General features: G+C 41.0%; 1 protein-coding gene across 3 annotated transcripts; it reads left to right on the top strand.

Annotated features, from left to right (window-relative positions):
• Positions 1 to 86: 86 nt before the first annotated feature.
• On the top strand, positions 87 to 23186 carry CHIC1 (cysteine rich hydrophobic domain 1). Of its 3 annotated transcripts, none has more exons than XM_062640143.1 (6): positions 87 to 319; positions 7046 to 7100; positions 13744 to 13899; positions 16547 to 16603; positions 16834 to 16893; positions 22850 to 23186. In XM_062640143.1, exons 1-6 carry the CDS (start codon positions 150 to 152, stop codon positions 22856 to 22858), a joined length of 507 nt encoding a protein of 168 aa, XP_062496127.1. In that variant the 5' UTR covers positions 87 to 149; the 3' UTR covers positions 22859 to 23186. The 3 variants fall into 3 exon arrangements, with proteins under 3 accessions (XP_062496127.1, XP_062496126.1, XP_062496125.1); XM_062640142.1 differs by lacking the exon at positions 22850 to 23186 and adding an exon at positions 20663 to 21831; XM_062640141.1 differs by lacking the exon at positions 22850 to 23186 and adding an exon at positions 17643 to 21831 and having other exon boundaries at positions 90 to 319.
• Positions 23187 to 27546: the final 4360 nt, after the last annotated feature.

Below are 27546 nucleotides of genomic sequence, written 5' to 3'. Positions count from 1 at the left end.
CCCCGCCCCGCCTCAGCGCACACGCCGCCTCGCACTCCACTGCGCTTGCGCGTCCAGGCTCCCGCTGACCGCCGCCGGCGCATGTGGCTCCGCCCCCAGCGCGCGGTGCGCAGGCGCGCGGCTCAGCCCGCGCCGGGGGAGGGCTTGAGATGAGCGTACTACTGCCCAACATGGCGGACTTTGACACTATCTATGAGCTGGAGGAGGAGGAAGAAGAGGAGGAGGAGGAGTCCGAGCCGGTGGTGCGGAGCCAGGAGTTGCCCCGGCCCCGCGATGCGCCGGATCCCGTAGCGGTACGGGGCGCCGGGCACATCACCGTGTAAGGAGCGGGGGCTGGCGGCGGGCACGGGGCAGCGTGACAGGCCGGTGTGCTGTGCTGTGGTGGGGGAGCCCCGAGCTGCCGGGAGGGGGGGAGGACTTGTGCCCCGTCCCTGTTTGCCCCGAGCCTCCCTTCCCCCGTGGCCGGGGGCTGCCCGCGTTGCCGTGACCTATAGCCCTGCTCCCTGCCCGCTCCCATCGCCTGCTGTGTGAGGGGAGTTTTGCTTTCAACGTGTTAAAACGGGAAACTGACTGTTTTCCGTAGTAGCTCGAGGCAACCCAAAGTCAGAGATGAGCAACCGAAGTTTGGTTAGCTGGTGAGTGCAAGAGCAGCCGCTAATGAGCCTTGGCAGTGCTGGATGTGCTTCTCTTTCCAAATAACCCGTTAGATAAAAACTAACGGCCACATGACGTGAGGATGAGCCGCTTGTGAGGCTGAGGATGAGCAGCCTATGAGGATGAGCAGCCTGTGAGCAAATTTTCCTGTGATCCTCCTCTGCTTGAGCAGAGCCACGGAGCCTCTGCACTGCGCTGCAGCAGATGCACATGGCCATGGGTAGTTGACCTGCTCCAAACTTGGTTGTGAGTTTGGTTTAGGTGAAGGGTTCTTGTCATCAGAACACAACAGGAGGGAAAATGTTTGCTGCTTGGTTAAACAGTTGAGACAGAAGATGAGCAAACTGTGTGACCTTACGTGTAATGTTTACACATAGGGATTCTCTTAGTATTCCTACCCGTGCAAGTAAAGGAATTAATGTATCAAAGCACCTCCATAACAAGTTGTTGGTTGTTAACATTCATTTTCAAGCAGGGAGGGAGTTACTGAAGTTTTTGTATTGCAGGGATCCATCAAGCTTGTGTTGCTTTGGGTCTTTGGATTGCATAAACCATATTTCTCTCTGTAAATAGGTACAGTGCGATCTAGCTGGCTGCAGCAAAAACTTTGGGTGGGGAAGGCTCTCATCCTAGAGAACTTATGTTGGATTTGATACTGTGTCCATCATGTAAGTCTGAGCCAGGTTTGCCTTGAGCAGTTGTCAGTGGGTAGTTGCGCTGCTGCTCCACAGTGTATTTGCTTGTGTTGATGGAATTTTCTTCTGCCCTGATCCCAGGTAACATGTAGCCTGACTAAACGATGGGTCTAACATGAGCAGAATGATCAGGACGCCACATACCCTTTTTATTAGTTAACTGGTTTTAAGCATTAAAGTGAAAAAAATGTTACAATACTCATTTGCTTTGTCTGCTGTGATGCTTTTTGTGTATTAGTGATGTTCCTCAAAGATCCTTCTTGGTTTCAGCATCCTTTGAGGATGGGAAGAAGCATCTCTAAGAATTCTGTCAATTAGTGATGTCTGCATCAAAAGAAAACAGTACTTGTAAGTGGTGAGGAAACCAGGAGCTCGCATATGTGCCTTTGTAACTGCCTGAACTGAACTCCCATCCACCTTGGTTTCCCTTTCTTCCACTCTTCCCTGCCTTCCTCCTGTAACAAGTATACCTTCGTCAATAGTAGAAAGCAGCTTCATGATGTATTCTTAAATCTCTTTATATTAATGAAAACAGATAATGGACGTTAGCAGTAAAGTGCAAATAAACCCTGGACACCACAGTATGTAATCCCAACATCACTGTTAAATGGGAAGTATTTTGCTTCCTAAAGAATTTGTGGTTTGTATCAGCTCTGAAATTCTGTCACTTCTTGATCACAGAGATGCTGCTGCTTTTGAAATCAGTTGGCTTCAGCAGGAGCCTGCTCTAGTTACTGAAATAAGATATATCACTGAGTAAAACTTGTGTTTGTTTTCTGAACCAGTCTGATAAAAATTTCTGCCCTAATGAGTCAGACACTATTAAGAAAAAAGGAGGAAATAAGGAAGAAGAAAAAGTTATTTTTTTTTAAAGCCATTGTTTTCCTTGGATTTTTGTTTCAGATGCCTTCTGTTCCTCATCTGACAGTGGCTTTCTTGGATACTTCTGGTGTATAGAGAAGGGATAATTCCCTAATTCCAGGGTTATCTTCTGCTCCAGCTTGTCATGTACAGTCCTTTTGTAAAAAGTTAGTAGGTTCAAACTATGTGTTAGCTTCTTTCATGAGAGTTTTTAGTCTTATGACCTTGTCAGTGAGCTCCTGACCCTGAGTTCTGCAGTATCCATCAGTACTAAATATAAGTTCCAAGAATCTTCCTAGGGGTTTTAGCAGAATCTTGCTTTGTCCACTGATTGTTTAGCTAACCCTGTGGATGGTGAGAGTTATCATGCAAAGTGTACATGCTTTATTTTACTCACAGAGAGAGGATGTGAAAGCAGTTACTAAAATCTATGCTCATCTTGTTCAACACTTTGGAAAATCCTCACTGTGAAAAAGTCAACTAACAGTCACTATTTTCTGAAAACTTTTGTATTTTAGCACAGAGAAATTGCTAGGATCTAGTAAATGCCTTTTATTTGCTTCTGAGAGTCTGGTTTAAGGAGCTATAAACTCACTGTTTGCTCTTTCTTGCACAGTCAGTATGACTGGTTGGTGAATCCAAACATCTCAACATAAACAGTTTTAGTGAAGACTGAGTCATATGCCCACCAAAGCAGTGGCAATAACTTTCATTCAAAGCCAGAGCAGTAAACAGACTCTAACTTGGTTATAAGATTTTACTTAGCTGATGAATTTTTTCCATATCATTAAGTCCATGTGGATGGATAGTAATGAGGCAGTGAAACAGCCATTAAGCATACTTTTGCCCTTAGTATGGAGGTTGTGATTCCTGCTTAAGTCTGCAAACCTCCTTGGTTTGGATACAAGTGAATTTTTGTTACTGTATTTTCTGTAGGAGTGCCCCCCCAGGGCTCCACAATCCAGGTGCTATGAAAGGATTGTCAACGAGGGGAGGCGGGGGAAGAGCCAGGTGCTCTCAGTTGTGATAAGGTGGTATTTGATTATTGTCTGATATCACTCCATCTTCCCTGTATTTAAAATTCCACGTATTTAAAATAGCAAGTTACCTCAGCCTCCTGCTGGTTACCAAAACCTTAGTTTTCCAAAGAGTCATCCATACGTAAGGATGCTCATCAGTTGTTCTACTGACTCTTCATAGGAAAAGGCCCTAGGCTGGGAAGAGAAGTGTGCAAGGAGATTGCAGCTCAGGGCTCTTCATGAGTGTCTCCTTTATTCTCAAATGTTGGACAAAGCTTAGATGATACCTCATAAAGAATTCTGTAGGATCTGAGCTCATCTGTTAAACATAACCTGACTGAGGTGCGGGAAAGGAGCTGTGCTGAGAGGAGGTTGGAGAACCTATTGTATGAGAGGTGACTGAACAGGTTTAGCTTGTGTAGGCTAGTAAGAGTGATTACTATCTATAGATACAGTAGTGGGATAGATGAGAATGAAGTGCTACTTAAGTAAAAAAAAAAAGAAGGTAAAGCACCTGTATGTTCTGGATAGAAGAAGGTGTTTCATAAAGTCTTCCCTTTTCAGTTCTGGGGAGAGGAAACCTTCTTTCCATGGCTTTATAAAACTATTCTGTTTACAGTATGATACCTGTTGCAGGTGGGGTCTGCAGTGGTTCAGGGTGTTCATTTCAGTCGTTGATTTGAAGATGGATTGTTGATTATTACAACTCCTATGAGAAGTTGCATTCTCTCCATTTCACTAATGGGGGAAAATGAGATGATGGGACTTGCTGATGCCGTACCTTAAAACAGGGAAGGAGAGAAAGAAAAACGAGAAAGTGAGGTCTTCCTGGTCATTCTGCTGCCTATTGGAACCTGTGCCTGGCTTTTGGAGATAACTGTCATCCAGCAAGAAAACTGCAATCGAAGTATCATGAAGCTACTTATCTCTTAACCAAGACTTTAGGACTTTAACTTTTTTACATTAAATATTCTAATACTTCAGCACTTGTACAGAGTTTTGCAAAGCTGGAGAACTACAGAACGTTCTGCTTTAACATCACTAAAAAGAACTAAATAAATCTTTTTTATTTGGTTCTTGAATTGCCCCCTGTGCCCTAAGAGAAATTAAATGCCCCTTGACTTGGGTGGTAATCACAAGGAGAGTCTGTAAAACTTCTAGAGACACTGTAATAAAATTGAGCTGAAGCCATCAGTGATGCTGACAGCATGTAGTAGTATAATGTAGCATGGTCCTGGTTTTGATGTAGCCAAAACCTTTTATATTCTTTTAGCCATTTACAGGGCAGTGTAAAAGAGGCATTTCTGTAACTGAGGTCCCTTGGATGTGTTACAACCAACTAGGATGTCTTGACAATTGATAAAAGTTTTGGATTTTAAATGTGTTTCATGACATTAACAGCCTTCAAATCTAATGTGATAAAATATGTTGTGGTCTTGTATTCTTAATAGATCAAAATCAGAAAGCAATGATTTCAGTTCTTTATGGGAATTGGTGATGCAGTGGGAATTTCAAGGAGGATATGTGACCAGTGAGATAAAAGACCCAACCTGTGGCTTTGGAAGTTTTTGAACTATGAATTGTTGATGGTCAGAAGAGCATTCTGGGGAAATGCCTGTACACATTTGCCTTTCTATTTCTCTTTTTTCCTTTTGCTGTTTCCTGGGCGTCTGCTTCTGGACACTCTAAGAGTCTGTTCTGGGCTAGGTGGACCTTTGGAATGACTTAAGTGGAATTAGTCTGTTATATGAGTAGAGTAAGTAATTCTGCAGTTCTGAATGTTCTAGTAGTTCATTTATTATGTTGTCTAATTGCTACAACTTTGTGATCAGTTCTATTAGACAGAAAGTCCATATTCCTCAGAACAAGCTTGTGTATATGCTTCACATCGTTGGTCTTCTCTGGATTTTTGAAAGACTGGAAAGGCTACCTTATTGCTCTTGAAGCTTTCTTAAAAAGAAATACATAGTATAACAAAACTTGGAAGATTTCAGCTTAAAAACGAAAGCCACAAAAAGTGGAGGCTGATTTGTCAGGTTACATTCGCAGAGAGAGAGGATGTAACCCCTGCAAAGTGTGCTTGTATCAGTAACCTTGGTGTTTGCCTAAAACCTCACTGGTTTTACTGTTGTTTTTTGTAGTACCAATTTAACGTGCTGGCTTTGCAGTGCACTCGAACACTTAGCAGCCCACACTGTGCTGATGTTCGCGTCACTCATTCACTTCTAGAAACTTCTCTATGAAAGTGTGTTGAATGAAACAAATGCAAATAGGTGGCAGTTGGTTACAGTGCTTAGAGTAACTTAAAAGATAAAGGCTGAGAAACACTTCAGTCAAGATCTACTCTCGGGGTATGTTTTTAATGTTTTACACGACTGGTGCTCCAAGGCTCTTCTTTAATTAGCCATTGAAGAACTTGACTGCACTTCACCAGTATTGATAATCAACATTCCAATTTGCTCACTGGATTTCAGAAGACAGCACAAGTTAATATGCTCCTTTCTGAGGTTTATTTTACATTTTTGTGTAATTCCAAAGAAGTTCATTGCCAAATGTGGATATCTGACTTACCACACTGTTTGTATGTATTGTATAGTGATAGGGGACTGATGGCATGTCAGCAACACCAGTATATGTGCAGGTGAGCAGGAAGGAGTATGTAGGTGTCAGTTTGCTCAAAGCAAATACTCTGTCTCCAGAAGGTTTGCTTCTACAGTAAATATTACAAACCCACCTGTATTTGTGTTCCCCTTTTGGTCTGGGATCCTTTTGGGACTTTTTTTTTGAACAAATATAGTCAGGAGATGGTTCTTCAGAGCTGGCAGTGAACTTGATGTACAATATATTTAGCTTTACAAACTTGAAGCTCTGTTCAGACATAAAGGTTGTAGCTGAGAGGCCAGCTGCTGCTGTTGTATTGAACAGCTGAATTGCAAAGGTTAAAGATTGCAGTTAGCAGAGGGAATGAAAGATAGTTTGTGTTTTGCAGCAGCTGGCAGGTTTAGCAGCAGTTAATTTTCTTGGTTAACTTCCTGCCTACTTACATTCTTTAAAGAAAATAAAGCCCAGTCACCTGCACTGTTGGTGTCCTGCTGGTCCACCACACTAGCTTTGGAAATTGCTGTTGATTCAGTAGTTTGGGAGCTAGTGGTGACACAGGTTTACAAGCAAGTGTAGCTCCCTGCAGGTTGCACTGTTTGTAATGAAGCTCTTGCTCCTAACTATGAATACTTCAATGGAAAATAGTCACAGTGATACCCAAGTCCTAATTTTCTTGAAGCTCACAGTTGTTTTAAGACTGTTCTCTGTCTAGGCTATTACATGTTTTGCATGGGATAGTTTAACTCAGCCCAAGGTGATTTTTTACAGCTATATGTTTATAAATTGCCAAGTTGGTGACGAATGGGTTCCTTATAACTGGCTTTATCTGCTGCATGTGAATAAATTGCATGAGTACAAAAAATAGCAGGAAAAGGATTACTGAACCCTGTAAAACTGGAATTTAATAGATGGAGGAGTTTTTCTTAAAGATTGGAACTTGCTGCTATCCAGTTGTAAAAGCATTTTTTCACTTTCAGTGACCTGAAGGTATTGAAGTGAGGCAATGAGCTGCATTTCTCTGTCTTGTAAATGACCTTATGAATGATAAGCAAGACCTTATACAAACTTAGATTGAAAGCTCATGAAATAATGTAAATTTAAGGGCAAAAGAAATGAATAGATTTTTTTAAAGTACAAAATCTATGACTTTTTTAAATTAAGGGAAACAAAGTAAGTTAGGTGGAATATATTTTGTTTGTCTCTTTTGTTTTCAAGGTTTGGCTTGAGCAACAAGTTTGATACAGAATTTCCTTCTGTTCTGACAGGGAAGGTAAGTGTGAGATTAAACTGTTCTTTTCAATGGGAAGATCCAGTACATTCAGTGGTTTGTGTGTTGCAGATACATGCTCCTGACTGTGCAGTGCAGCACAGGCCAGCACAGCTCTGAAGACTGAATGAACTGCCCTGTGTGAACCCACTCGTTGATGCCCAGTGCCCATAGTGTGCTTTGAAACAAGGAAAACGATTCGCAGGGATTGCTGTCATTGTTATTCTAAACACAGCAAAGCTCAACACAACATCATGCTGGTTTCATGCAGGCAATCAACATGCGAGCAAGGCTCATCTCACCTTGCTTTATGGATATCTGGAGTTCGTGCTGCTTCCTCTGTGAATTAAATTATTCCAAATACCAGACTAGCTCCTTAACATGTCTGTCAAGCCTTGAGTGTGTATTTAGACAGATCTCTGGAAGAGAATCCTTATCGAAGCTGTAAGGAACAAAACAGTGTTAAATCTACAAACAATGTAGGGGTTTTGGTACCTTTTAAGAAATGGAATAATTTAGTTCTGAAAAGGGGTGGTGACAAGTCTCTTGCTGTCCCTGGAGTCCTGTCATAAATGCAAGTTTAATAAGTATTAATTTGTAGCTGTTAATGAACTCTTTTAACCAGGTTTTTGATCATGGTATTTACATTAGTTTCATAATTGTGTTTGGGGTTTTTTGGACTTAAATTTTGAATTCTTTTTCTCTAGGATTTTTCTTTCTGCTCTTTCACTCCAGTGCTTTTCTTTTGCTGTTTTCTGTCTTGTATATCTTTTCCAGAATTTGTGAGGAACAAGTTTATTTGGCTCTTTGATTTCTCTGTCACAGCATAGAGCTACTGCCTCCGCTGCCTCTTGCAGGAGCTGTTGAGTCATGGTAACAGTAGACTAAAATACAGCTGGATGGTGTTTCCTGCTTCTTCCAAACCCATCTGGGGTTCTTTGCCTTCCTTTCACCCCAGAGTATTGTAAATAAAATCCTTGGGTTCAATTTGTCCAGCTTTTTTTGATATCAGGACACTTGAAAAGTAGGTGCTGTTTGGAGGTTTTGGTTGGTAAGAGAACTCTGGCCTTGCTTCAGAATCTCACTGAGCTCAAGAGGAAAAATCTTACTGATTCCACAGCATCTAATGTGAGGGCTGGCGATAACACCTATTGCATTTTCCTACCTTGCATATCAGAGTTTCATTCTTTCTTTCAAAGCTCTTTCTGATCATTGAAAACACACAGAAGACATTTTGGAAATAGCAAGTTGTAGTTCACTATAAATAAGCCTGGCAGGAAATGTTAAAACTTAATCTGATATCATTTCATCTCTTTCTGTCTCTCTAAAATATGTTCATGTGTATTAAAAACCCAAAACAAACCCAACCCCCCAAACCTACACTTTTTAATAGGAACATCAATGCCTGTCCCATTTTCCACTTGATTGTCCTCCTCTTGTTAAATAGACAGTGAACAAAAGTTTAATTTATAGCTCAGTTGACTGCTTGGACTTCATTTGGCAGAGAGAGGAAAGAGGAAGCTCTTGGCATTTACCCTTCTTGTTCTATAGACGTAATCAGTGGCAACATGAATCACATGAGCAGGGATTTTCTGTGTATAGGTATTCTTCTTCTGTTCAGGCTCTTGATATCCACTTATCTTTTTCTCATATTGGATTTGAGGAGCTTTCTAAGGAGACCTTGGGAATAAATTAGTTCCCATTTGTCAGGGGAAAACGTCAATCAAATGAGGCAGTAAACACATTTTTCTTGCTGCCTCCTACATGCTGCCATGAATGACATTAAAAACCACAGTTGCCGATTTTCTGGGTTTTAATACTTTCCTGAATTGCAAGAAATAATCTGCTGCTTCCTCTGGTTGTAGCAGTGAATCACCTCCACGCTACTGGAAATGAAAACTCAGACAGTGTTTCTAGTTAGGAGGTTTTCTTCGAACACCCTCAATACCAAGTACTGTAGTCCATCAAAACACCACTTTAACATCTTTACTGTTCTTAGAATACAAATTTTAGCTTTTGAATAGCATAGTGGCCGTTTCTGTTAACAATTTGTGATGAAAACGTTTACTATGAGCTCACATAAGTACTCAGTATAAAGCAATGCCATACTTTATTCAGTGGCTGGGTAACATTAAGTTTAATGGCTTTGTTGTCTGCTGTGAATGGACATTAATAATATAACCCACCTGCTAATGGAGTGTAAAAGATGAGGCCATTAGGTGGGGTTGACAGAGTTCTCTATGCTATGCTTTTTCTCTTTAATAAATACAGATGAAGATCTGGGGTTTTAAACACTGAGTGGAAACCTATCCAATGCACAATAAAAATCCTAAATAGATAAAACTGTCTGGCTACACTTTTATCCCAAAAGCACCGACTTTCTGGATTTATGCCACTATGTAGCTATAGGAATTTAGTTAAGCTTCCTGACCCTTAGTTTGCCCACCTACATAACGATGACAGTAAACCTGCTGGTTTTCTTCTTTTAAATCTGAAGTATTTCCATCTTCTCCCATCTCCTTCCCATTCCTCCTCCTCTCTCAGATTTTATAGAGCCTGGATAGTTACTGTAAATCAGCCTCAAGTCCAGATGCCCATAATTACATCTTACATGTTTAACTGAGACATGTTTGTGGCTTTTTTGGGGGAGAGGTGAATTTGTATATTGGGGGATAACGTAGACAATAAAGGGCAATATCAGGTAGGTCAGATGTTGGGCCTTGCTAATTCAGCTGGATTGACTTAATATTTATCTTGCAGGATGAGGACAAGCTTCAGCTAGTTGATGAATGCTGAGCTTGGCTTTCAAATAAAGCATTCTTTGCAACTGCATAATGAAAGAAAAGATGTGCCTGCACTTAATGCAGAGGCAATATTGAACTTTTAATAATATGACTGAACTTAGGCCTAAATTTAAATTGCGTGTGCTACAGTTTTATAGGCTCATTAATTCTTTTAGAGCAAGCATTTAAATGCTTTCAGCAAATACTCCTCGTGATACATGACACAATAGCACACACTGCTCCAGGTGACAAGAAAATGCTGGAGGTGGTGAACCCTAAGGAAGAAAGTGGAGTTTCCTGCCCTGCTCTTCAAACACTGAGGGTCCCACACAGTGATTACTGTGCAGTGCAGGGAAACACTGGCCATAAAATGTGCTCTTGGTATTGTGATCCCATTGCAGCATGTGATTGATAGGGTTTGTGATCACCATGATTGCAGGAGAGGGCTCAGGCCTGCTGGGCTTTGCTTGCTCTCTTCCTGTGTTTGTAGATTCTCTTGCATCCTGTTGTAAAATATTATGACACCCCCTCCTTTCCTTTTATGTTTTTGGGTTGGCTTTTTTTTTCCCCTTTCCCTTAAAGACGTGAAAGGAGCTAATGTCTCTTTACAAGGTGTACTGCACAGCCAGGAGCTATGTACTTATCTCATTCTTTTCAAGACCCAGACAGAAACTCTTCAAGACACTTTCCAAAATGACTCAAAACTAGACTTTGAGGGAGCTTTCTTTGTGCATGAGGTGCTATTAATTCTCTGTTTGAAATACATTAGGCACTTCATTACTCTTTCAGTATCTGTAACCACAAGAATGACAAGGTTTAGAATTATGCCAGAAAACCACTGGAATTCTTTGGTGACTGTTTCAGTTCGATCCCATTTTATTATTAAATTAGAACAGTTATTTTTTTACAGATAGTTTGTTTGTCACTTGTAACAATACTTAATTGTTACTGAGCTATAAACTGAGAGCAACAAAACTGTATTTTGCTTCTATTCATCACAGAATGAGGCTTAACTTGATCACTAGTTCCTTTAGTTTCAAATGAAGAGGTGTTATTGAATATTTGTTGTAATTACACTTCCTGAAGGGAGAAACGCATCCAATAGCTTGAGTTAGCCAAAACTATCTTAAGAAATTTCATCTTATGTTGCGGCTAAGGGATTCACCTTTACATGATAGTATTTGGTGCATTAGAATCACAGAACAGTTTGAGTTGGAAAGGACCTTAAGATCATCCCGTTCCAACCCCCTGCCATGGGCAGGGACACCACACACTAAACCATGTCACCCAAGACTCATCCAGCCTGGCTTCAAACACTGCCAGGGATGGAGCATTCACAGCTCTTCTGCACAACCTGTGCCAGCACCTCGCCACCCTCACGGTGAAGAACTTCCTTGTATCCAACCCAAACTTCCCGTTTCAGTTTGAATTTTGCATTAGCAGGTAGAGGCAGTGATTTCATATTACTTGAATTAAGTCAAGCATCATCCCAAAGGTTCTGAAATAGTTTTTCTTTATTTCTTGGTGGCATCCAAAGTTGGTTTCTAGTGCAGCCATTTCCAGTGCTGTGCTCTATAAGGGGGAGAGCACTTCAGCGTTGTTCTTGTAAAGCAGCGTCAAACTGTTAACCTGATGTGACCAGCGACTCCCTTAAAAGTAGGAAACAGGGAAATCTCACCATCCCAAGGCTTTATTAGCCCTGTGTGATCTCTTTTCATGTTGGATGTTTTCACTGATGAGAGTTCTTCATGTTAAACTCTAGATTCTGCAATCCATTGTCTTTGGTAGGTTTGCTCAGCTGTATTTTGGGGCTGGGGTGTGTTGTTGTCAAGGTCCAGTAAACTTTGTGTCTAATAGAAAAGGAAACATTCCCTTTTCTTAGTGGGATTCACTGCAAAAATACTAATGAGGTCAAGAAAAAACTACTTATTTTATCTTTGAAATAAACAGATAGAATGATACATGTACAAATTCCAGAAGACTTGTTCCTGGCATTTAGATACATACAAATGGCATTTCTTTGACATGTAAACTGCCTGGAGAGCTGAGGATGCCCATTTGTTCATGTGTGCAATCTCAATGTGCACTTGTACGGTGTACAACCAACCCACTTGTATGTTACTGCAAACCACTCTCCCACACTGGAAATGGTTCTTGCTCGTGTGCATCTGGTATTTGTTACACCCTAAATAGAGGAGCTGGCATTGGAAAGAGATCTGTAAAACTCTTTCAGATACCTGAAGTACAGGCTAGTTTTCCACATTACAATGTGATTTTGTTTTCACTCTGTTCACTGTAAAAGGCCCAGTACATGGGAGCTCTGTTTCTTTTTGCCATTTTCTTTCTTGCTTGCTTTTTTAAACTAAGATGTCAATTGTAAAATACGTTTAAATGTTGATATCCCAGTCAGTCTAAAGAAAATCTTCACTTGCTCCATTTGTATATGATAAAAGATTTACAAGACAATTTCATTAATACTGGGGGGGAGCCTGGATAGTTGCAAAAGAAATTCTTTCTGTGTGCTTATTCCTGCTATAAAATAATCACAATGTTAAATTCTGATGTTATATAGCTAACTGTAGGCCTGGCTTGTGTACAGACGCAGGTGACCTCTGACTCTATGTGCATGGTGAGCTGAATGGCCAGGAAACAGATGTTGTATTTATTTATTTACTCCCTTTCCTGCAGTGTTTTAATGAATTCAGCTTGTGAATAGGTGGCAGTAGCAGGATCAGGTCCTCTCCATTTCCTGTCGCATAGTTTTGCTCCTTTGGTGAAAGGAGTCTTTGTCATTGAATTAATGCTTTTTGTGGTTGTTGTTGCCCTTGTTTGCAGAATCAAATGCACAGAATTGGGCTTACTTGGTTGGAGGGATTATGTAGTAGTTGCACAGCTTTGTATAGACACTAATTCCAGAGGTTTGTTCTTCAACATGGCAAGTAGTTAGGGAAGAATCTTTATTTCTTGGAGTTGTGGCTGACTGGTGAAGTATATTGAAGCTGGATCTGATTATTCTGCTTTTGTGCATTCAAACACTGGATTGTGTTACAACTAAGAGTGCTGTGGAACCAATACCATAAATCCATATTGGACTTGTCAGAAGTTATTTAGATTCTGTGGAGAGATGAGGGATTTGGGGTGTGTAAATAGGTGAGTGCTGTCACTCCTTTGTAAGTAACATGAAGCTGTGAGAAAAGAGCTTATTTCTGATAGAAAATGGGGGCTTCTGCTGTGACCCTGCAGTGGCAATACATAGAAAATATTTTGAGTAAGCTCTGCTGAATATTCCTTAATTTAAATAAGCTGGTTTTAACAGCTAGGCTTCACTCATAACCCTGCACAAGCTGCATTTCTTTACCTTGAATATAACCCAGAATATGTTTTTCTAGGCTATTTTAGGAAGCAGCCAGAAGTGAAGTTGTGGCCTTGTGTCAGTATAGACCACTTTAGGAACTCACTTATGGACAGAGGTCCACCCTCATTCAGGCACAGTGTAGCTTCCATTGGTGTGAAATTAATTTGGACAATATTATCCTTTTTTCTATGTGATGTGTTTTTACTACAAAGCTGTGTCCCGCTTCTGGTTTTGTTTGGGGCCACTGCTATCAGGCCAGTTGATTTATGAGTAAGTCACGGTGAGGCTGTTCATCTAAGCAATGTTTTAATTCAGATTTTTGCAAAGCATGCACCATAAATGGAGTTGTTTTAAGAAAACTGACTTTTCCTGCTCATTGGTGACCAGGGTTTTAGAGGATGGGGTCATATTGTATAATGGCGTTATGTTTTATTTATCCTGTAGAGGCAATTATTGAGCAAACACAAGTGTAATGGCTTCCCACTGAGGTTCAGCATTTCTGTTGCAGGTTGCCCCAGAAGAATTCAAGACCAGCATTAGTCGTGTGAATGCCTGTTTAAGAAAGAATCTCCCCATCAGTGTAAAATGGCTGCTTTGTGGCTGTCTGTGCTGCTGTTGCACGCTGGGCTGTAGCTTGTGGCCTGTAGTTTGTCTTAACAAAAGAGTAAGTGTTTATTCTTCTTATTCTATTTATTTTGCAGTTGCTGATAACATTAAATAACACTTAATATTGTCATCTCCATTGCAAACCCTTTTTTGTCTCGCATTCAAAGGGTGATTTTGTTTTCCATTCCTTAGAAAATAGAAAAACTATGTTTGTTAATGAAGTAAATGATGCCAAGTTACCCATTAATAATTTTAGGAATAACTAATCCCATCTCAATGTGAAGAACAGGATAGAGTATATGATACCCTCATTTCCCAGGATATCTAAAGGTGTAAGAATTGCATTAAATGAGTGCAGAACTGGACACAGGCCCTCACAGACTGGAGTGCAAGTTACTTTTCCTCTTCCCACACACACAGAGCCACAGCCCAGAATAAATATAGTTTTAAAATTAAAAATCACCTTTTTCACATGTACTAGATGCCAGAACATTTCAGAGCTATGCTTTATTTGACGTATTATACTCTGCTGTTTCTATAAAGAACAAATACAAATTCATTTTCTATTTGGCATATTTAAATCCTTCCCTTTTCATTTCTGTATTTATCTTTTTTTCCCCAACAGAAAGTTGGTAACTCGTGTGATCAGGTCCAAAGGAATAATTCTGAAAGTGTTTAAGCACTGTGAAGTAAATTTGATCTCAGTAATCTCTGTGCTTTACATCTAGAATTGATTTATCACAGCAGTAAAGGTTTAAGAGGTACATAACGGGTATAGTGTAATGCTGTTCTTTGCAGCTACATAGTTTGTAAGTCTTGTAGCCATAAAATCTTATTATCCACAAATGTAAATAGTATGTAGGTGCATTGGGTAAATAAACTCTCACACTTGTCAATTCAATTGTAGGAAAAGATCTTAAGTAAAAATCTGTTAAAAAGTAATCTGGCTTTATCTTTAATAAAACGGAGCAAAACTGAGGACTAGGCATTGCTTTTCAGAGAAAACAAAGTATTTTGTCAGACTTTCATGCTTAAGGAATTAACAGTTGCATTGACTGGCATTGAGATTTGGCTAAGAAAAACAACAGAAATTAAATACACAAAGGGCAGAATATAATAACTTGTGAAACTGCTACTTGCTGAAGCCTGTAGCACTAAAAGGTTGCAAGACTTTAGCTCATTTTAGCTGCCTTTATAAACGTTCTTACTGCAGAGGAAGATGCTTGAGAGATACAGATGGAATATTTGCAGTTTTAAAGCCATATTTAATATTCTTGTGCTACTGAAAATATAAATAAATGCCCATGTGATGCTGTAGTGTTAATTCTCAAAGCTGCAAATAATACGTACCAAGTAGGAGTAGGGAAGATCATGTTACTTCTGTGGGTATGTGTGTGTGTTTATAGAGTGATTTGATCACTGTCACAAGAACAAGATGGTTCTTAATCCTCTGTTGTGGTGAGTTGCACCCAGCAAGCAACTAAACACCCACCAGCCCCTCTATTACTCACCCTCATTCCCCAAGGCAGGACTGGGGAGAGAATCAGAGAAGCAAAAGTAAGAAAAACTCATGTATGGAGATGAAGACAGTTTAGTAAGTGAAGGAGAAAACCCAAATGATGCAAAGGCAAATCACTTGACACCTGTCTCTGGGCAGTGGACTACTTTGGATAGAATAGCCCGTATTGTTAGCATGACATTACATGGCATAGAATATCCCTTTGATGAGTGCTGTTCTGCAATAGCTAAACCACTGATGTAGTATCAACACTGGTTTAGTCCTAATCTAAACCACACCACCATAAAGCTGCTGTGAAGAACATGACCTCCAGCCCAGCCAGTCTTTGTACACTTACCTCACAATGAAAGGTGCTACTGAGATCCAAAGGCTGCAATAGGAAACTAAGACAGTCGCCACAGGAAACAACAGGTACTTTTTAATGCCAAGGATAGTTTTGGCACTGGAAAAAATTGCAAAGAAGTGGTGGGTTCTCCACTGCTAAGTCTTTGTGCCTTTTTTTAAATGAGATGTTGTAGCTCACCTATTAGCTTTAGCAAAGAGGTGAATGGAATTCTGCAGCATGCCATGCAGGCATCAGAGTACATCATCACAGTGGTCTTTCTTTTTTTTTTGACCTTAAAAATTACTGAAACTCCCAAAATCATCTCCCTTCCCACAACTGTGGCAAAGAGCAGAACATGCACTTTAGTATCCAGGAGCTGAAGACACAGGCAGTATTTGTTGTGAGGTGGAGGTCTGTGGTGGTGAGATTTGTTCAGGATTCAGATAGCAATTACATAAGCAAAATTTGGGAACCACCTGTGTGTAAATTGTGTTGTCAGTAGACTCTAGTGGGTACAGAATTTGGCCAAGAGGATGTGGGAGATTCTGTTCTACTGCCTTGGCTATGGTAGGCAGGAATACCAATTCAGAAGGATCTCTTATGAAGTAAATGAATTCTGGGAAAGTTGAGTCTTAAGCTAACACAAAAACTGGGTGTTCTTTTTTTCCTGAGGATGTGATGTTGAGGAATGGGGAGTTGAAGTGGTTGGACTTCCATTTCTAGTTTCTCTTTTGCTTGGTTCTACTTTTATAAAACTAACTTACCTTAATCTTAAAACAGCAATGCAATAGGAAGATTCTTCTGGATGAAGCTGGCTTCTGAACCATCTATAATACAGTTTTTACTTATTTTTTTTTTTAGACTAGAAGATCAATTCAGAAGTTACTAGAATGGGAAAATAACAGACTATATCATAAGGTAAGAAAAGCCAGAATGCTTGGGGCTTCAGTTTTAAGAACAGTAAATTTCATAATTGGCATGTTGTAGGAATTTTACAGTCTTGTTATAATTCCTTACTTTCTACTGATCTTAAACCTGTGTCTGAAGTATTCCAGATCCTCACACTTTGGTATTGGTAGTGCATGTTACGTTACTCATCAAACCAGAGCTGCGCTAATGCATTAATCCTTTGATATTTATTTTCTTAGCTGGGTTTGCACTGGAAGCTGAGTAAAAGGAAATGTGAAACCAGCAACATGATGGAATATGTAAGTGTTACTTCTGCTGCTTGCTTGGTGTTCAGCATAACTGATTTGAAAAGGAAAATCCTTAATGTACTACAATGTCACCTTATCTGAAATACTATATCAGAAAAGCTTGCAGTTGTGTTTGTACACCCATGATGGCCACAACAGGAGGAGCTGTGGCAGATCTCAAGACTTAGAACTTGTCACCACTAAACATGTTTTGTCCTCATAACAACCGTGTGTTTGCACTGCAGTACACTTGGGTTTGGATTTGTGATGAGGGAGATCACCTGGGACTGTTTGCATTGGTGTGACTCCCACACCACTCCATGGTTCTTTAATGCTTACCCACATTTTCCCCTGGTATACAAAATTATTATATAAATTATTTGTGCAGAGATGTTGCATCTCTATGGTTTTTGTCTGGATTTTTCCCTTTTTTTGCCAGCTCTGAATCCCATAAAGCTTTAACCAAGACAGTCCATATAGGAAAGCAGCATTTGAAGTATTTTGGTAGTCCTACTTCTCCCTGATTCACTTTCATGTATAGCCATGAAGATTGTAGGCTTGAAGAAAAGTCAGGTGTCCAGAAGCCCTGTATGTCAAACAGACTGAAATCTCTTTGTTCCTCTGGGCAACATCCCCTCCTTACAGAGCATCTCAGATATATTTAGTCTCACGTTCTAGCTGATGTTGCATGGAAATTGTGCTGAAGGTTTGAACTTTTTGGTTACTGTGTTCTCTTTTTGTCTTTTTCCCTTCTTCAACAGGTAATATTAATAGAGTTCTTACCAAAATATCCCATATTTCGACCTGACTGAGGAACATCATTTGGTCTTTCATGTTACCTGTCATTTTCTACCCTTAGTGCCTTGTAGATGATTTTGGAAAGAAGATGGTCTACTTTGCTGTGACTTACGTTCTTCAGTAGAGTATCTTCCTTGCTATGTTACTTTCTTTTGTTAAGAAGAGAAAAATTTGCACATTTTTTTTTTTTTTTATGTTAAATGAGGCTTCTATGTTGCACTCTGAATTTTTAACAGTACCAGTAACTGATAGAGTTGCCACTAGGGATCTAATATCAGTGCTGCTTAAACTTGTTCTGAGCATGCTGCCTTATAATTTCTGTATTTGCTGTCCTCAAACATGCATCCTAATGCTGTGTCATACTCTTCTTTCATTCTGAATGTCGCAATCCTAGAAACCCTCTGTAGAAATGTCCAGGTAAGCATCCAGTAGTAATGATTTTAGTATAACCTGCTTGCATAGGACTCGCAATCAACAGCACTGGTTTTGTCCTGCACTTTGCAAAATCATCATCTACATTAGGGGGTTAATTCTTTTACCCACTATGGATTTGTAAATAGTTACTCTTTGCATAATGTAAAGTGTGGTATGCCAAGGTTTACAGAATGTAATATAGTTCCTATTCTATTGCCAACAGTTCAATGTGGTTTTACTCATTACCCTTGCTCGTATCCCTCTGACTGTATAGACCCACTCACATGCTTTTTTTATGGTAAAGCCATAAGGAGTTTGTACATACTATCAGATGTGTAGGGCTCAGTTGCACTTTGTTTAGTAAATGGATGAGAAATGCATAGCATTTATGTCTTTTATTTCATATTTTAAAGGATTTCAGATGGTGTTTGTAGCACCTGAAACAGGAAGCTTGCATATTGTTCACCTTTGGAAGAGCTGCATTTGTGAGGTGGATGGTGGCTGCTAAATATCCTAAAGCCCCTTTAATTTAGGAATACATGGATGTCAAGTTTTATTTTGTTTATATGTGAGGAAAAAAAAGAAGTTTCATAATTGGAGACCTTCATTACTAAGGAGAAACATTTGGAGCAGCCAAATCAAAGCTGAATTAACACTTCTGGTGTTTTCGTAGCCCTGATAGTATTTCAGCACTTGAGTGACACGGCTTCCTTTCCAGTGGAAATACATTTTATCTAAAGAAGTAGTTGCCCATCAGATATGCTGATGGAAGGAAGTGGATCAGTTGGGAGGGTTCATGCATATGTTTTGGTAGTCAGGCACAGTTTGAAGAGCCACAAGTGCCTTGTGGAATTCGTAACTATGTTAGGATTCTTCCCTGTTTGCCTGATCTCAGGCTGGGAAGTAATTGTAGAAAAGCTTCCTGTGATGGTTGGCCTAAGCAAGACCACTTGGTAATAGTAAGGAAATGAAAATTGATGCAAGTTCCCTCCCTGTCCTAAATTGAAATAAGAAATCAGACAAAACCCAGCAGATGACTGAGTATCTGCACATTGTGATGAGTATCTTCACAATTGTCCAGGCATTTCTTTGCAGCAGCTTGACTCCTCACCACATCATCCCAAATTGCTTTTTAGTTTCAGGGTTACTTGGGATTTCCTCTGAATGTATTTGCAACCTTTCCGGTATGCAATACTGTATTAAAATACAGTATTTGTAAGACCAGTGCATTCTGATGAATGTCATAGGGCAGACTTCTTGTACACAGTGTTTTCAAGAGCCCAGTTTTATGCAAGTTGTTACTTCACATCAAATCCTGTGCTGTTCTTATGTGCAGCTGAAGAGTGTCAGGCTCCAGCGCTTGCAGTAGCTTCCAGTCACAGACTGATGGTTCAGATTCTGCAATTTGTACACTTGCTGCAGAGGTTTCATTTGACTGGCGGGTTGGTGACAGCTGTGTAATTGCATTTGTAACATAATGAATGAAAAGCTGTTGTTTGAATTTACCGTTAGCTACACCTCACAACTCAGATTCCTATCTCAGAACCAAGCAGCGTTCTCTCCAATTTATTTTTTTTAGGATGAGTTGTTAACTGGAAGCTTAATGTCAGGAAAATGCCATGTAAACCAAAACTGAAACAGCACACCCAGTTCTGTGTATTTCCCTTACAAAAGTTTCTGGAGTAAGTGACAGGAGCTTAGCTTCATTAGCTGAACAGTGGAAGTTTCTTACTGTTATGCCAGAACTTTGTTATTTGCCTTTTGTGTGTAAGAAACTCGAATTTTCAGCAGGTTCTTTATGTGATTCTATTTCAAAATGTTATTTTCCAACTGAGGGACCAGGCAAGCACAATGAGAGCTCTAGTAATTGCCAGTGGTGAATGCTGAGTGGTCTTCAGTCTTGCTGCTAACAGAATCCCCTTCAGTTGGTGCTGACTTCACCATATTCAAAACTACTCAGCCTGATTTGTCTTGTTTCTGTGAAGTGTTGTGCCAAGCTGAGGGAATACCCTGAGCTACAGGAGCCCCTGGTCCCTCTGGGCTCTGCCCTGGCTACTCAATGCTGTGATATGACCAGAGACTCAAGGCAGAACAAGGTGGTGGCTCAGCTTTCCCACCTGCATCCCTTTGTCCCAGTCCCATGGGCCTGGCCATGTCCTGCTCTGCCCACAGCAGGTTGTCTGTCCTTGGGTCTCTCCAGGGCACCACAAGGTGCTTAAGCACAGAATGTTAGTTTTTAAAGTTTACATTTCAAGTATGTAAATTCTGTATGTTGTACTTGTTCTTAATTGTTAACTGCATAGTCTTCAAACAATGAAAGCGTCTCTTCTTTGTGTTTTAATAGACATATAAATCTGTGGCCATAAAGCAGCTGGTAAAGAGTATGAGAGCTGAAACTGCCATTTACAGTAAGCTCCATGTTTTAGTAAGTAGATAAATTTGCATTAAAATGCAAATCCAGCACACAGTATTAAATTTGCATCTGAAAGACACACGTTCCATAGCTCGTTTAAAAAGGAAGGCAGCTGTAAGTACTGCTGTGAACTCTGCACTTCTGCTCTGCCTACAGGTTCCTTTTTGCCTGGGCTATCCTCAGCTTTGAAAAATCAGCAGGTAATTCTGACAAGACAGAAAAGCTCATTGTTGACCATAAGAAGTCAGCATTAATTGGTAAATGTCTTTATGAAGGATGCTTTTTCATTGGGGAAAGAATCTGTGGCAACGTAAGATATCAGTATTAGCAAAGTGTAATGGAAATGGTAAAGAAAGTGCCTTGACTGGTTCTAGCAAAAGAAAACACAATGTGCAGGGAGTAAGGAGAAAAGGGAACTAGTGTAACTATCAGTAGTGTGAGTATGCAGTGGATTTTTAAAAGCAGTCACTGTCTACCAAATCAATGTTCAGTTTTTCATATCAACATTTTGACACTAACTTTCCTTTCTGGATTTTATCTAGGAAATATTTGGGTTTGTATCTAGTAAGTTTTGTATCTAAGGAGTACTGAACTATTAAAGAACACTGGCAGAGCATCAAAGCTTCTACTTGCTGATTGCCCACCTGCATCTGTGAACTTGTTTTACCATAGGAGGGAAAAAAAAAGTGTTCCAGGACATGCAGAGACAAGTTCAAGGAAGTGGGTTCAGGTAATAGATGGGTGGCTTTAAAACAGAGAACACTTTTACTGATGTGGTCTTGGTAAGTTAAAGTTTCTATGCTTTCCTTGATAGGTACAAAACTCCACATGCAAACCCATAAGTATGTTTATGATTGTCCCACTATGACAGTTCACTACATTTACTTGTTAAAATGCTACCGTTGGAGCAATAAAAATGTCAAGCTATTACTATTCAATGTAAATTACTTATCATTTTAGTAAGTAATGTTATGTGATTCTTCTGCCTTTTTTGTTTTCTGCTTTTGGTGTTCTTATGGTCTTGAAACATGACTTGTACTGCTTCAGAAAAGTGGTTTTGTTTAAGCTGTATGAAACTTTGTTCACTACATTTTAATCTTGTTTACAAGTAAACAGCCACTTTTGTAATAGGACCTCACACTCGGACCACATCTTGAGAGTTTTCTCATTTTCTTCCCTTTTTTTAAATGAAAATAAAACTCTTGAGCTCGCTTTCTACAACTCACTGCACTGGCTTGTGCCATTACAAGAAGCTGGAAGTCAGATGTGCTTAATCACTTTGAGATGTTTTTCTTTAATTAAATTTCAAGATGAAAACCTTTGAACAGTGCAATGTGTTTATGGAAAGAGTTATCTTCTGCGTCTCTCCTTGTAGCTGTGACTGGAATGGCAATAGGATTGGGTTCTCTTTCAGTGAGACACATCCTGGACAGGACCAGGTCAAGTGCTCGTGTTGGGACTTTAAGGAATTGGCTGGCTTAAAGAACAACACTTGGAAAGCTGAGGAAGGCTTTCCATAAGGGAAACTGCAAAGTGATCATCGTATCTAACCTTGCAGGTCATTTGGTTGGGTTACAGAGCTGGTGTTGCAAGGCCTTCTCCTAGGATTCTTCTCTAGGCAGCCTAACCCGAGTGTGGCTCATGTGTGAGTCACACATAAATCATTTTATAGGCTTTTATAGGGGATTGTGAAGGTAGGACAATGTGGTCTTTTGTGTGTGCTAACAGGCTGGCTTTGTGTCTGTGACAGCAGGTCTTAAAATGAAAGCCTTTAGCTCATCCCTGGGGAAAACATAACTGCATTCCCGAAATGGGCACGTGCTATGTTTTTGTTGAGAGTTGGTGTGTCAGTTGCTTTGGACAAACACAGGAGCATCTGGGTGGACTGTGCTGTTAAAGCATTTAACTGTTACTGAGCATTGTTAGAAACATTCAGAGAATGTTACTGTGGTGTTGAGCCAAACATAGGGAACATTGGGCTGAGTCATGAAGTTAATGCCCTGTCAGGGTTTATGAGCTGTAATTGTCTAGACTACTAGCAAAGGGCCATTATAAGAATATTTGGGATTTGGCTCTGGCTTACACTATTGGAAAGCACTTTTAGAACTGTTTGGTAGTGAAGCTAACTGTGTCAGTGCCAGTGTATTTATAATGCTGTGTCATCTCACTATTGTTCTACAGCTTAAAGAGTTGAAGTGTTCCAGCTGAGTTTAATTTTTTAGTTCATCTTTGAGACATAAACCCATTAGACTTTGTTAGACAAAATGAAACGTTAGTCACCTCTCAAAAGCAAAGTTCTCTATTTCTGATAATCCTACATACATTTGCTTGAATTTATTCCAGTTTGAATGAATTTTCCTTGAATAAGATTGACCAGAAACAACTGGATATTCCAGATGATGGCTCATGGCAAAGGCACCAGGTATTTCCATGTAGATAGTTCCTGCTTTTTGGTGAAAATAGTATGATCCATTAAATTTAAAGGATCGCCTCTGTCTCCTCAATGGCTGTATTGCATTTCTGATTCATAGTCTTTCTGTGATAAGCTGGGGACTTTTCAGTCATTTCAGTTTGTATGAGCTCCCAACACTCATATCTGATCTCATCAGTCCAGACTCATCATTTGGCTTTGTACTGTAGAATGTCTCAGTACTTAGATTATGGTGGCCCTCTCCGTCCTCCAGCTCCTTGTACATGTCATATAGTCATGGAGGGCTATGTCCTTTTCAGAAAAGACAGGCCAGCCAGGAGGGGTGGTGGGGTTGCTCTTTATGTGCGGGAGCAACTACAATGCACCGAGTTCTGTCCGGGGACAGATGACAAGCGAGTTGAGAGTCTGTGGGTGAGAATTAAGGGGCAGGCTGGCAGGGGGGATACTGTTGTAGGTGTCTGTTACAGACCACCAGATCAGGGTGAGGAAGTTGACGAGGCCTTCTACAGGCAGCTGAGAGCGGCCTCACAGTCACAGGCCGTGGTTGTCGTGGGGGATTTTAACTTCCCTGATGTTTGCTGGAAGGACCACTCGGCAACCCAGCCGCAGTCCAGGAGGTTCCTCCAGTGTATGGATGATAACTTCCTCCTGCAAATGGTGGATGAGCCAACCAGGAGAGGAGCGCTGCTGGATCTCATCCTCACTAACAAGGAGGATCTGGTTGACGCAGTAAGGGTTGAGGGCTGCCTTGGTTGCAGCGACCACGAGATGGTGGAGTTCAGGATCTTGTGTGGCAGGACTAGGAGAATACCAAGTAGAATTGCAACCCTGGACTTTAGCAGGGCAAACTTTGGCCTTTTCAAGCAATTGCTAGGGGAAATCCCATGGGCAAGGCTGCTTGAAGGTAAAGGGGCCCAAGATAGTTGGTTGACATTCAAGGATTGCTTTTTCCGAGCTCAAGATCGGAGCATCCCGACACGTAGGAAGTCAAGGAAGAGGAACAAGAGACCTGCGTGGCTAAATAGGGAATTGCTGGGTATGCTCAAGTGGAAGAGGAGAGTTTACAGGTCATGGAAGGAGGGGCTGGCCACTTGGGAGGAATATAAGGCTGCTGCTAGAGGATGTAGGAAGGCAGCTAGGATGACTAAGGCCTCCTTAGAATTAAACCTGGCGAGAAGGGTCAAGGACAGCAAAAAGAGCTTTTTCAAATACATGGCAGACAAAACTAACACCAGAGGCAATGTAGGCCCACTGATGAACGGGATGGGTGCCCTGGTGACAGAAGATACAGAGATGGCAGAGTTACTGAATGCCTTCTTTGTCTCTGTCTACTCTGCTGCAGGCAGTCCTGAAGAGCCCTGTACCCCTGAGACCTTAGATGAAGTCAGGTCGACAGAGCGGTTTGCCTTAGTCGATGAGGAATGGGTTAGAGATCAGTTGAGCAATCTGGACATCCATAAATCCATGGGTCCAGATGGGATGCACCCGCGGGTGCTGAGGGAACTGGCGGAAGTCATTGCTAGACCGCTCTCCATCATCTTTACCAAGTCTTGGGAAACGGGAGAGGTGCCTGAGGACTGGAGGAAAGCAAATGTCACTCCAGTCTTCAAAAAGGGCAAGAAGGAGGACCCGGGTAACTATAGACCGGTCAGCCTCACCTCCATCCCTGGGAAAGTGATGGAACACCTTATCCTTGGTGCCATCTTAAGGCATATCAAGGATAAGAGGGTGATGAGGGGCAGTCAACATGGCTTCACCAGGGGGAAATCATGTTTGACCAATCTCTTAGCCTTTTATGAGGAAATAACACGGTGGATGGATGATGGCAGAGCGGTGGATGTGGTCTACCTTGACTTCAGCAAAGCATTTGACACAGTCTCCCACAGCATCCTCACGGCTAAATTGAGGAAGTGTGGACTGGATGATCAGGTAGTGAGGTGGACTGCGAACTGGCTGAAGGAAGAGGGCCAGAGAGTTGTAGTCTATGGGGCTGAGTCTAGTTGGAGGCCTGTAACTAGTGGAGTGCCTCAAGGGTCAGTACTGGGACCGGTATTATTTAATATATTCATCAACGATTTAGATGAGGGAATCGAGTGTACTATCAGCAAGTTTGCTGATGACACTAAGCTGGGAGGAGTGGCTGACACACCAGAAGGCTGTGCTGCCATCCAGCAAGACCTGGACAGGCTGGAGAGTTGGGCAGGGAGTAACTTGATGAAATATAACAAGGGAAAGTGTAGAGTCCTGCATCTGGGCAGGAACAACCCCAGGTTCCAGTATAGGTTGGGAAATGACCTGTTAGAGAGCAGTGTAGGGGAGAGGGACCTGGGGGTCCTAGTGGACGACAGGATGACCATGAGCCAACACTGTGCCCTTGTGGCTAAGAAGGCCAATGGCATCCTGGGGTGTATTAGAAGGGGGGTGGTTAGTAGGTCGAGAGAGGTCCTCCTTCCCCTCTACTCTGCCCTGGTGAGACCCCATCTGGAATATTGTGTCCAGTTCTGGGCCCCTCAGTTCAAGAAGGACAGGGAGCTGCTGGAGAGAGTCCAGCGAAGGGCAACAAAGATGATTAAGGGAGTGGAGCATCTCCCTTATGAGGAAAGACTGAGGGAGCTGGGTCTCTATAGTTTGGAGGAGACTGAGGGGTGACCTTATAAGTGTCTATAAATATATAAAGGGGGAGTGTCACGAGGATGGAGCCAGGCTCTACTCAGTGGCAAACAATGATAGGACAAGGGGTAATGGGTACAAACTGGAACACAAGAGGTTCCACTTAAACTTGAGAAGAAACTTCTTCTCAGTGAGGGTGACGGAACACTGGAACAGGCTGCCCAGGGAGGTTGTGGAGTCTCCTTCCCTGGAGACATTCAAAACCCGCCTGGACACATTCCTGTGTAACATTATCTAGGTGTTCCTGCTCCGGCAGGGGGATTGGACTAGATGATCTTTCGAGGTCCCTTCCAATCTCTAACATACTGTGATACTGTGATACTGTGATGTGTTCCCATTCCTCCTGTAAAATAAACCTTTGTCACTGACTCAGTTCGCAGAGTTTACAAAAACGCTTTTACTAAATGATTAGTTCCAAGATTGACACCTGAATTCTGCTTCTACTTTTCAAAAACCCTTCTGCTTAGTCCCTTACCTGACACAATTGTTTCTATTTCTCTATCCAACTGAACTAGTAATTTCCTTGTTGTAGTTAATCTAGTGGATGGAACCCATTTGGACTCTGTTAATTTGGGTCTGGGGTAAACTGAATTTTCTATAATCACTGGATCTGTTTAGAGAATTATACTTTTAATACACTTACATTTAATTTCACATTCTTTATATAAACTGTATGATCTGTAATAGCCTTCTTTCTGAACAGTAAGTTAAAATTTCTGCAGGAAACAGAAATGTATCTCTGAGTTCACTGATAACAAATGAGATTTCTGCTAGGAAAAAAAAACATCCTTTTAAGAACACTCTGGATCACATGGGATATCTAACTTTGTAATAAAATTGGGAGGAGGAATTGCAGTAGCTGTCAGACTAAAAAGAATTTTAAATTAAAAGGCATATATTAAACAAAAAGTAATGACGGATCTTTAGTGTAAATTATGTGAGTAACTGAAAATTACTGGTTCTCCAGACAGTATCTGCAGGGATATCCTTGGATGCTGATGACAATGAAGTGTCTGAATAGGGCAGGAAAAGTAAAAAGGAGTTTTCCTTTTGGCAGGATTGTAGACAGTGCACTAACATGCCTACTGGTTGTGATGGGTGCTTGATCTGAGATGCTTTGAAGCTGTACTTGCAGAATATGTACTTCGAAGCTGGACTTGCAGAATATGGTCTATTAGGATTTTCTGTAAAAAGAGCCCTAAGGCTGCATGTATAAAATGACTCAGAGTGCCCAGATAATGGGGATGGCTGGGAGAACGACAGGGATATGGTACAGCTCAGTAGCACAGGGCAGCTCATGAGCTGAATTCCACACTAGTTTCCTACATACCTGAATTAGGTATGTATGTATTAATTATATTACAACACATATAATCCTATATCAAAGACTAATTTATTTTCACCTTAAAATGACATTCTATTAGATAGTGAAATCCATGGCCATAGAAGGACAGTGCACATCTTAATCTGAGATGAAGTCCAAAGTTGTAAATTGAAAACTAAGAAGCTAATTGTCCTAACTGCTGTTTTGACCCAAGTGCAATTGAATTCCTTTCAAAACTAATGTAATTCCTATTGGGTTTCACTTTTTTCTAGATAATTCTCAAGTGTTTGTAAAGTTCAAGTGCTGGTTTGGGACCATGTAGCACAAAACCCCAACTGTTGTAAAACCTGTTGTTTGCCACTGCTGAGGCTCTTCATATGAGTGCAGTCTTCCACCTCTTTTTAAATTAATCTCAAATCATCAGTAGTGTATAACCAGGGGATCTCAGCTGTCCAATTCCTATTCCAGTTGCTTCAGAGAGCATTTGTTCAGCGCTTCTTTCCCCTGGGAGCAGAAAGCAGAGGGCACTGAGGAGGAGTGGATCACAGCCACACTTGAACGGCAGAGGAGTGATGTTTCAGAGGTAACTTTGATACAGGTTTTTTTGAGTGCACT

The sequence above is a fragment of the Pezoporus occidentalis genome, unplaced genomic scaffold (genome assembly GCF_034315485.1).
Source record: "Pezoporus occidentalis ecotype Australia unplaced genomic scaffold, CSIRO_AGI_Poc_V1 ctg63, whole genome shotgun sequence".
NCBI classification, from domain to species: Eukaryota; Metazoa; Chordata; class Aves; order Psittaciformes; family Psittacidae; genus Pezoporus; species Pezoporus occidentalis.
The sequence above is the reverse complement of the archived record's forward strand: the minus strand, read 5'-3'. Positions and strand labels throughout refer to the sequence as shown.